Genomic DNA, 11,328 nt, shown 5'->3' on the forward strand with positions numbered 1-11,328 from the left:
AGATGACCGACTCAAACAGCAGCAATCGATGAGCGATTGTCTCTGACTTTACATCTACAAGGAGGACCAGCTAGGTAGGAGTGTCTAACAGAGTGGACACGGTATTTAAAAACTCCAGCAGCGCTGCTGTGTCTGATCCACTCACACCAGCACAACACACACTAACACACCACCACCATGTCAGTGTCACTGCAGTGCTGAGAATCATCCACCACCTAAATAATACCTGCTCTGTGGGGGTCAGTAATTGTAGAACTACAAAGTGCTTCTATATGGTAAGTGGAGCTGATAAAATGGACAGTGAGTGTAGAAACAAGGAGGTGGTTTTAATGTTATGGCTGATCGGTGTATGTATACGTATGTACAAGTGTGTGTGTACACGTATATTGGCCCAACTCATTGCGCAATGTTGGTCATGTCACTTTACTATTTAATCATTTAATCACTACTAGATCTAACTTTATACCAAAACTACACATACAATGAATACCTGGTAACAAGATCCAGTCAGTTCTAGTTTATCTGTTTGCTTTTGTTTTGTGCTGTTAATTCCTTCACGAACAATAGTGTGTTTGTTCTATCTATATGATGTATGACCATACTGTCCATTTTAGAAAAGACTGAGCATTTTAACAATAAAACAAATAAGCACAAGGACAAAAAAACATTTCAGTTATTCGAGTCTTAGAATACTGGAACAGCATTTTAATGGTTTATCAAGTTATTTACACATGGAACCCAAAAAGTCAAAAATAAACATCCCTCCAAAATAACTCAAGGTCTAATTCGGAATGAGCAAGGAAGCAAAAATTCTAATAGAGAAAGAAAAATCAGATGAACAGTACATTTCTTCAGCTTTTTACAAAATACAATTTCAAACGTTGTAGAAAGCAGGCCGTCTGGTTCATCAGCCAAAGCTACGAGCAGAAAACCAACCAAAAAACAAAGAAAGATTTATTCAAACAAGGAAATACAGAAGAGACAGGGAAAGACCGACTGCTTAGAGACGTAAGCTCTTTTCTTTAGGACAGACTGATGCAGGGAGGAGAACGAAACGTGGACACAGCGATGAGAACACACCGGACCATCTACAGCTCAGATGTATGCCCGTGCGGCACCACGACTTAAAAGCAGTCCTCACGGCGTCTTCTTTGGCTCGTAAAAGCAAAACACGGCGAATGACGCGCATGTTCACGTGAGGGTAAAATGAAAAGGAAGGAAAATATGATTAAAACTGCTTAAATAAATCTAAATCTAAACTCCATATAGGTTTCGCACGCCAAAAATAACGGCGAAGAACCGGACGGCGCGTAGGCTCGTCCGTACAATTTATGAGACGGTAAACAAATCCCAATTTACACAGAATTACAAAAAATATCTTTACACAGAACTTATAGCACTCGCGTCTAGCCTAATTATCGTCGAGAAACATGATTCTTTATAACATTTAAAGAAAAAGAGGAGGAGGACGTTTGAACAGAGCTTAACGAGCATTATACATCACGTAATGAAAGATCAAGCACTTCTCATGTCTTTAATAAAAAGTTGATAAATGTATAAGGGGGGGAAAAAGGAGAGAGTGTCGCGCAGCGGTAATTTTGTTAAAAAGCTGGAGAAGAAATTAAGAACAACCTGTTAATTCACGAGAAGTCGCGATGACTTCAAGTGCACGTCAAGGCCACTGAGGAAACCTCCTGCATGTTAGAATTTTCACAGCTACCAGACGGAGGCTGGAAACCTTACTGGTGCAAATAAAACGAATAGAATTTATCGTTATTATAACCTGCTGTGTGTCCTTATGATTCTGAGTTCGACGAGGATTCACAAAAGTGGTAGATGGGTACAAAAGGAATGCCGTTTCTGAACTTTGGTGGGGGAGTGAAAAGGAACAGGAAGTGTCTGTTGATTCATTTTACAGTGAAACAGTCCTTACATGGGGGATTAAACTACTCAATACTGTGAATCAAAACTACAGGGACTGCCGAGATTAATTCCATTATAAAAAAGGCAAACAAAAAGAAAAGAAAAGACACTTTTTTTTTTTTATTAAAAAGACTGACGGTCTTAAAAATCAGTCCAAAGAACTACCCATGAAAAAAAAAAACCAAAACAATAACAATAACAGGTGGCAGGGGGAGATGCTAATGATCCGAATATGCTGTACATTGAATTGGAGTCCTTGTGCCACCCCCGGTGTGTGATGGAATGGTCCGTCACGCTGGCATTTTTTTCTGCCCCTTCCCGATCCGGTATAGCGGTCAGGCGGAGGAGGTGGCGGACGCCGTGCCGTGGTCTGTACTTACTTGTAGCCCTGCTGGTTCCAGGCCTGGCCGTACATTCCGTAAGTGGGCATCTGCCAGCCATTGGGGACGTACTGACCCATCTGCTGGCCGTTGCCATAGGACTGGCCCCACTGGCCGTACGGCTGAGCAGCATAGGCAGGGTTACTCTGAGAGAAAGACGGAAGAGAGTACAGGAACTGGGATTAGTGGGTAGTACCGTACCGACACACTGGGGTCGTTTATACGGCGGTACGCAAGTTGCTTCTTCACTTTGTGTCATTTAAAACGTATTATAAAAGATGTTTTAGATTTAAATGTGTTAAAAAGTTAATGATTTTCCCTGGTGCTGCAGATTTAAGCACATTAAACAACCTCAGTCTTTCTGAGTTTAGTGTTAAGCCGTCTATCAGTACGTGTTTGATTGTTAGTCTCTCTTTACATCGATGGCAGGTTGGAGCATCTTCCCTAGTGATGAGATGCTTGTAAACAATCATAGTAAAAATGGTTGAATCACATTGCTCGTTATCTAAGAACATACAGAACTGTTCTCTAATCCTTGAGACGCTTTATGTCGCTAACCAAGCACAAACGACTGGAGGTTAAATGAGCTTCGGGTTACCTGGGGCATGGCCATCTGCTGCATGGCCCTCATGTCGGCGGTTTCTTTGCCCCAATAGCACTTCACCGTGTGGCCCTCGATGCACGTCCCATTCACGGACACTATGGCATGAGCGGCACTCTCGTGGGAGTCGAACCTGCGACCGAGCAACAAGTCTGGTTACTTTACTTTCATTGCAATTTATTCCTCACGTGGCTGATACTAAATTCATTAAAGCTTTAGTCCAGGTTGGAACACACCTGATGAACGAGTAGCCTTTATCTGGGAAAACCCTGATCTCCATGATCTGGCCAAATGGAGAGAAGGTCTGCCTCATGAGCTGATCTGGAACATGGAATACAAAGAATAACATGAACGTCTACAGCACCATAAGCAGCACAGTAAATGTCATTGAAAATATAATGAAATTATGTTTAGTTCTCTTTCCAGCTGAAGTTAACAATCTATAGCGTCCTCAACGGTCTGGTTATTATTATTTTTTTATTATTTACTACGATTTTAAAGTCATGTTTTGGTTACATTCATGACCGGGCAGGTAGTTACTGGGTACACACGATTTATCAGTTCTAGTTCAGTGTCAGACACAGTCATGGACAATTTCGTATCTCCAGTTCACCTCACTTGCACGTCTTTGGACCGTGGGAGGAAACCGGAGCTCCCGGAGGAAACCCGCAAAGACACGGGGAGAACATGCAAACTCCACACAGAAAGGACCCGGTCCACTCCACCTGGGAATCCTTCTTCCTGTGAGGCGCCAGTGCTACCCATTGAGCCACCATAAATTAAATGTAATGATTGGTATGTCTGTATGTACGTATATGAAAGAACGTTATATACAGTATCTGCCGTTTCAGGCATTTGGGGGGGTGGGGGGTGGGGGGGTCTTGGACCGCAGTACTCCCAACATTGAACTGTTTACAGAGTCTGGTCAAAGGTTTATTTAGAAGAGATATGAACGAAGTGCAATCGCTTAAAACGCTGCCGCCGCTTCACATCGAGTGCTGTGCATACCTGACAGGCCGGAGGTGACCCCTCCGCAGTACACTGTGCAGTTACTGGGGCTCGACTGGTTCAGCACCTCCTCATAGGACAGGTGCTTGGTGTTACCTGCAGACAGACAGTGGAAGGGGGAAAAAAAACATTAGAAGATCAAAAATCTAATCTAATCCCTACAAAAGAACCGATTTATGTGCATGAGCTGGCTTACTCTCGAGACTAGATTTGGGTGCAGGGGGCTTCCGGGTGGCCCAGTTGGTTCTGATCTGTCTGCCTCCCAGCCACTGGCCGTTCATCTGCTGGATGGCGTTCTCGGCATCCTTTAGGACATGAAACATCCCTCAAGTCAAGATTTATTCAATTTATCACTTAGAGAAGCAATTGTGCAGAAATCATATAGAAGATACACCGACAAGGATAACATTATGAGCACTGACGGGTGAAGTGAATAACACTGATTATCTCTTCATCACGGCACCTGTTAGTGGGGGGGGGGGGGGGGGGATATATTAGGCAGCGAGTGAACATTTCATCCTCAAAGTTGATGTTAGACGCAGGAAAAATGGACCAGCGTGATTGTGATGGCTAGACGACCGGGTCAGAGCATCTCCAAAACCGCAGCTCTTGTGGGGTGTTCCCGGTCTGCAGTGGTCAGTGTCTATCAAAAGTGGTCCATAGAAGGAACGGTGGTAAACCAGCGACAGGGTCATGGGCGGCCGAGGCTCACTGATGCACGTGGGGAGCGAAGGCTGGTCCGTGTGGCCCGATCCAACAGACGAGCTGCTGTAGCTCAAACTGCTGAAGATGTTAATGCTGGTTCTGATAGAAAGGTGTCAGAATACACAGTGCATCCCAGTCTGTCGCGTAAGGGGCTGCATAGCGGCAGACCAGTCAGTTAGCAAGGTGGTCATAATGTTATGCTTGTTCAGTGGATATTAAAGATAATATACACTGTCTGCAAAATAGACTAGCAGAACATCCGAGAACGATAGAAAATGAGTGCCGTTGACTTAAACAGCCTTATAAACACCACCATTCCTCACCCATTTGTTAATGAAGGAGATGAAACCATATCCTTTGGACTTCCCAGTGGCCAGGTCTTTCACCACTCGAGCATCACTGGAACACACACAAGACCAACAGTCACCATTAAGCTTTCAATTGTCAGGAGAAATGCTTCGTTTCATAACCATGACTATCGTGCACTTACGATATTTTTCCAAAGGGAGCAAAGGCAGCTCGGACATCATCTGTAGAGATTTCTGGACTCAAGTCACCAACGAAGACATGGAAGTGATCTGACAGAAAGAAAGAGAACGTACACACACACTTTAATAGACGTTATTCTACGTTCTTCTGATTTAACACCCCTGAAGTTCTACCTACTGGGGGCCCTAAAGGATGTGAAGTATCGTTGAAGACCAGCTACACTGGCAACACCTCAAGAACACTTGTTGTAAGTGTGTTTAAACTTTTTGGCCCCCTCTATACATACATACACACACACGTTTTCTTGGCAAACAGTTTTTGCTGCGAATACTTATTAACACTTAATAATTAATATCATTAATATAATATTGATCAAACGATTAACAAACAGCAAAATTCATTGTTCAATGACGGCTGTTGTCCTAAAGTTCATTTGCAGTTACTGACACTTAACGAAGAGTAGCTAGTGAAAGTTAAGAGTGTTAATTTGAGACTCGCCCTTTCAGCACCAGCTAGGTGCACAAACCCGTCTAGAGAAGGCACTAAAGCTCTAATCAGAACAACACATTATGGATTTTTATTTATTATCTAAATATCGAAGGCTGAATCTATTACGCACTACATTCACAAACAGAGAACCTGTTCAGTGTCGGTATGGAATCTGACTGCATGTTAAACTCATCTCATCAGAAGGAGCTTGAATATAACTGGTCCCACTGTGGCTTACAAGATGTAACGTAAAGTCTCCACAAGGGGGCGTTCATTTTGTGTTTATGTTCCTTTTAAAAATCATTTATTCAATTATTTTTCTCTGTGACCCCTGATTTATACACGTGCCGGTTATCGGTTAAAATAAATTGACTGGAGCGTCTGCAAGCCAGGCCTTCTCACCCAGCAACAAAGCCTGCTCTTACAAACCAGTTTATACTGAATATAAAATCAAACACAGCCTTTTCAGAAGAGTGGAGGCTCTTATAGCCGTACAGAAAAAGGCCAACTCCAAATACATGCCAATGATTTTGAAATGAGGTGTCAGGATTCTTTTGTTTAACTAGAGTATTAGAACTGGTCTGTAGTAGTTGCTTTTGTTGCTGTCGTTCGTGCTGACAGGAGAATGTAAACAGCAGGTAGAACATTTACTCGCTCTGGCAAAGGAGCACAAATTCGACTCCCCTGTTGGGTCAGGAGAGGCAACACCTCATTTTATAAACCAACTAAATCTGACTGGAATCTTAAATAGATGATTGGATTTGATCAGTAAGATAATCATATCTCCAAGGTCTATTTATTTCATTAAGACATTTATTACATTAGTGACAGAACAGGTAGATACTGGTTTAATGTCAGACACAGTTAAGGACACTTTGGTATCTCCAGTTCGCCTCACTTGCACGTCTTTGGACTGTGGGAGGAAACCAGAGCTCCCAGAGGAAACCCACGTAGAATCTCTTTTGCTGTGAGGCAAAAGTGCTACCCACCCAAGCCACCCGTATCTCCCTGGTCTAGTTTATACTTCACAGCTAACAACTCAGACCTATTAATGTGAGACCTATTAAAGACTTTTAGCATCAACACTTACTGCTTGTGTCTTTCTTCTGGCTGCTTGGCATGGAAGCCCAGTTCACCTTCATGTCCTGTAAAGAAAAGAGACACAAACACAAAAACCTTAAGACTCAGACATCACACACAAGTCAGTGCTTTCAACTTACTAGGCATGATGTCCTAGCATCAACAAAGTCCCTTAAATGCAGAGACAGACTGACCAGCAAATGACTAAACAAAATAATAAAATAATAAACGGAGCAGAATCTGAGGGTGGAAAACACTTCCGATCAGTCAAGGCATCAAAAAAAAGAAAAAACGATCTACCAAAATCAAAGTGTAAATGTTGCTACGGAAAAAGTAGAGCCTTCCAACAGAGTGACATTATCAACTCGTATTACTCCTCAAATGGTCCTTCATTACCTGTCGAGGATAAAATGTGTGCACTGAATGTTTTTGCCAGAGCGTTCTGTTAACAGTAGGCCTGGTGTACGTGCGCAGATGGAACAGAATGATCATGCGGCGACGTGCTGGATGTTAAACAATGAACCAGATGTGTTATTGTATTAGATCCTCCCAGCCGATAACTAAAGACGGGCTTTAATAGCAGAAAACAGGCTGCGAGCTTCCAATGGCACAGCTGATGGAAGGTGTGAAATAAAACAGAGCCCTGAGCGGGAGCAAACGGCATGCTGGGTGATACGGAGCTCGGTTATAAGCACTGCCGATAATTATACCAGGTAGCGCGATAGCACCTCTATGTAACCCGACTTCCTAATATTTATAAAATGCTAATGATTAGGGCTCTACTAAATTCACAGGGAAATGTGCTTCATGTCACAGATTTTACAGCAGACATAATAAACTGATCATCATAAATTGAATGACACACAGCACTGTCAAATACACACATTCTCGTCCATGTTTTGACAAGATTGGGAGATAAAAGGGGGGAAAAAAGCAGTGGACTCATGAAGATACAGGTCAGTTGTAGCCTAATGGATAAAGTAGATCAGCAGTTTGGGTCAGGTTCAACTGTTGGACTCTTAAGCAAGGCCCTTGATCCACAACTGCTTATAATAATAATAAGTAAAAAAAAAAAAATTAATTGCTTTGGGTAAAAGCATCAACAAAATGCAACATAATAAATGTAAGATAATATAAAAATGTTACCCTCCAGAACAGTAGGTGGAGGTATGTCCCAAATCAAATGCTTTTCTAACTGCCAGTTAATCCACTAAAGATAAAAGGTGAGTAGGGATGCAAATTTTGCTTACAGCATCCCATCAAACTAATAAAACAGTCCTTATATTAAAGCTCTTCCTGAAAACATTAGTGTCACTGTTATATAAGCAGTTTCTACCCCATACGGTCACAAGCTGCTACTCCGTTTGTGATTTTAATGTTTAATAGTTTGTGTTTATTATTTAGATAATAGAAATGCATTCAATAAAATCTGTTCTGATTAGAGCAGCAGTGTTTTTCTCTGAACGCTTGCCGGTGCTACACACTGAATGTGGACGTGTCTCAGATCTACGATCTCAGACATTACACGAGTTCTATAAACCGCACAATGAACACATTAAACTGGTAAAAACGACATGACACACTAGGCTACCACCGTCATTACTAGCATTACTTGCCAGCTATGTAAGCATCATGGATGCAGTGCAATCAAAGTGACTAAATACATCAGTAAATGCACATATATAATCTAAAAACTGTCTTAAGTTGTGTATTAATGACCTTAAATTGCAAATCAACACCTGCTTTCACCTCTGCCTACTGAACATCACATATTTTTGGGAAAATATTCTACAAACCTGTGTGAGAGAGAAACAGACCTTTAGGGGTGATGCTTTGATTGAACTGCTATTCAGTTAAAAAAAAACATTTGTGAGTTCTGGCATCAGTGTTGGACACAAGACATTTCAGTTCTCCCCCACTGTATTTATGATTGATCTACTTATTTATATATTTTCTACACCAATTTATACACTTGATTGTGTTATTTATGGTATGATCAGTGTTATGTTCAAGTCATTCCTTCCTTGTTTCTATTTATCCATATATATTTTTGTTTCTGCCAGAAAGTTTAGGATTGTTCTGGTGTTTTCTTGGTTGAGGTTTTTTTTAGCTGTCGTCTCTCTCTGGTGAACCCCCACTGTATTTATAAAAGCTCATTCTGTGCACAGGGGCACAAATCATGCTGGGACAGGAACGGGCCTTCCCCAAACAGTCGGGCTTGAATGCAAGTCCGATTTAAGCTGCTGTTGAATATAATGTTTTACGGTGCGACTTGCCACCTACCAGACCAAAACGTCTTAATAATTCACCAAGAACGTCATTTATAAAAATAAAAGGTGGGAAATATACATCACAGGCAAACACTTGGATTTAATAAATATTAGGAGTTAGATTGCACAGAACTAGAGGCTCGTCACTGAAATAAACAGTCAAATGTATTAGGGACTGAAATGTGCTTTTAATGTTGCTTCTGGATGCTTAAGATTGATTCTGGATGTTTGTGCCTTTTGTTTTTATTAGATGTGTATGTAAAATATTCAGAAGTCAAAAATTAAAGGAAAGAAAATCTAAAAATATTAGTGGTGGTATTTATTTATTTATTTGGCTTTTTACCATGATAGGTTTCATGTTTGTCTGCTTATTTTATCTTGGAGTTATATTTTACATCTTGATTTTTTATTAGTGGTGGTACATAAAAACCTAAAGCATGGAAGCTGAGTGCAGCTCCTGATACGTTTAATCCGGCTTGCTTTACCTTTCCTAAGATTTTCCTCCCGTTCATGGCAGCCAGGGCAGCAGCAGCGTGCATGTGCTCATAGAACTCCACGAAGCAGTACGGGTCGTTTCCTGCCGTCTGGAAATCAAAAACAAACAAACACCAAGAGTTGAGCCAAACGTATTTTCCCCTACATGTGCACTTTCTGATCAGGGTCACGACTGATTCAGAGCGATGACCAGGGAACCAATTCATCACAACACATCAAACACACCAGCAAGTCGTTCATAACAAGGGTCCCTAAAGTCTGGACACACAGGAAATATCCCTAACTATATGTTTACTAAAACACACACACACATACATACAGCACCACAAATAGTGGAAAACACATAGAAAATGTTGTTGATTAATATTCTAATGAAATAAAATGTTGAAAAATTTATTGAAAATATGCATTTTGCCTGTGTCCAGACTTTAGGGACACCCTGTAGTGTCTACACCAGTCTGGTGTCTGCATATTTTTGGAAGATTAATGTACCTGGAAATTAGTAGACCTGGATGAAACCCACATAGAGAAGGGAAGAGACCAACATGCCAAAAAAAATGTTCTTGTTTTACAGCCAGTTCAGCACATTTGGCTATTTCCTGGGGTAGTTCCTGGGTAGTTCACAATTTTTATTTCTTATTTTTATTTGTTTACTTCACCCTGCTTATATTCACCAGTCTAAGTTTTAACATCAAACACAATCGTGGGCAATTTTGCGTCTCCAGTTCACCTCACTTCAACGTCTTTGGACTGTGGGAGGAAACCGGAGCTCCCAGAGGAAACCCACACAGACCCGGGGAGAACATGCAAACTCCACACAGAGGGACCCAGGACCTTCTTGCTGTGAGGTGACAGTGCTACCCACTGATTTTCATGTTTTACTGCTGCTTTATCCTGGTCAGGGTTGTGGTGGGTCAGACTTCACCAGACACACCCAGTGCAGGGTGCCAAACCATCACAGGGTCTCGGCCATCTCCCCCTCAGACCCCTCAGTGAGTCTCGAATGTCCAATCTTGCATCTTGTGCATATACTTTGCTCCTATATGCATTACAGGCATTTGGTGTTTCTTGTTCATTCCATTCCACGGTACATCTATTAATGACATGCTTGTCTATTGTGCTTTTAAGATTCTGAGAGTTTTTCCAATGTCCAAGGTCTTCAACATGATAAAATCTTTACACAATGAAAAGAAGCAGTTCCTATTCTGCTACACAGCCCACACACTTCCCTCAATGCCACCCATAGGTCAATAAGATGAAGGTAAAACTACAGAACAGAACCTTGCCTTCCAACAGTGCAGCTTGGATTCAACGCTTTGCATCTTAACCGTAACAGTTCCTTGATAGAACGTAAACAACTTAAAAATAACTTAATGCTGCTTTATTCTTAAACTGCACAATTTTTAAACAACTGCTACTATGTGCCTCTTTTTACTACCTCAGTTTACTTTTATTTCTATTTTTACTCATTGTACATAAGTTTTTATAGTTTAAGTTTATATTTAAAAAGTTTTTATACTAAGTTTTTATTCTGTTAGTTTAATTTTGTTTCTATGTATAATACTTTTTGACGTTTGGAGGACGTACAAAGTAAGAATTTCATTGTACAGTGTAACTGCTGGTTTTTCTGTGCACATGACAATAAAACTCTTGAATTACATGACAGAATCGATATATTTTATATGTTGGACATTTTTGCAGATGCTTAAGGGAAAAGGAAGGGTGTTGTGATTCCCATATACAAGAATAAGGTTTAAAATGGTAGTAATGACAAATCTACAACAACAAAAAATTATCTGGAAATTCATCATTACATTTAGGTTGGTGCATCAAAAATCTGACCGATATGTCTGGCTCATCACCCACCCCAACTGTAAAGTGCCAATAC

At 41.1% G+C, this 11,328-nt stretch overlaps 1 protein-coding gene across 1 annotated transcript in view; it reads right to left on the reverse strand.

Annotated features, from left to right (window-relative positions):
* Positions 1-684: 684 nt before the first annotated feature.
* The window catches only part of tia1l (cytotoxic granule-associated RNA binding protein 1, like), a 15,384-nt gene continuing 4,740 nt past the window's right edge, over positions 685-11,328 (reverse strand). Inside the window, exons 3-11 of the mRNA XM_063017680.1 lie at positions 9,431-9,529; positions 6,686-6,740; positions 5,108-5,195; positions 4,941-5,016; positions 4,109-4,217; positions 3,913-4,008; positions 3,141-3,225; positions 2,902-3,037; positions 685-2,449 (exon numbers count right to left, since the gene is read on the reverse strand). Of these exons, the coding sequence (XP_062873750.1) occupies positions 2,300-2,449; positions 2,902-3,037; positions 3,141-3,225; positions 3,913-4,008; positions 4,109-4,217; positions 4,941-5,016; positions 5,108-5,195; positions 6,686-6,740; positions 9,431-9,529 (894 nt within the window). The 3' untranslated portion in view covers positions 685-2,299. The remainder of the gene's footprint in view (positions 2,450-2,901; positions 3,038-3,140; positions 3,226-3,912; positions 4,009-4,108; positions 4,218-4,940; positions 5,017-5,107; positions 5,196-6,685; positions 6,741-9,430; positions 9,530-11,328) is intronic.

The sequence above is a fragment of the Trichomycterus rosablanca genome, chromosome 21, assembly GCF_030014385.1.
Source record: "Trichomycterus rosablanca isolate fTriRos1 chromosome 21, fTriRos1.hap1, whole genome shotgun sequence".
In the NCBI taxonomy this organism is placed as follows: domain Eukaryota; kingdom Metazoa; phylum Chordata; class Actinopteri; order Siluriformes; family Trichomycteridae; genus Trichomycterus; species Trichomycterus rosablanca.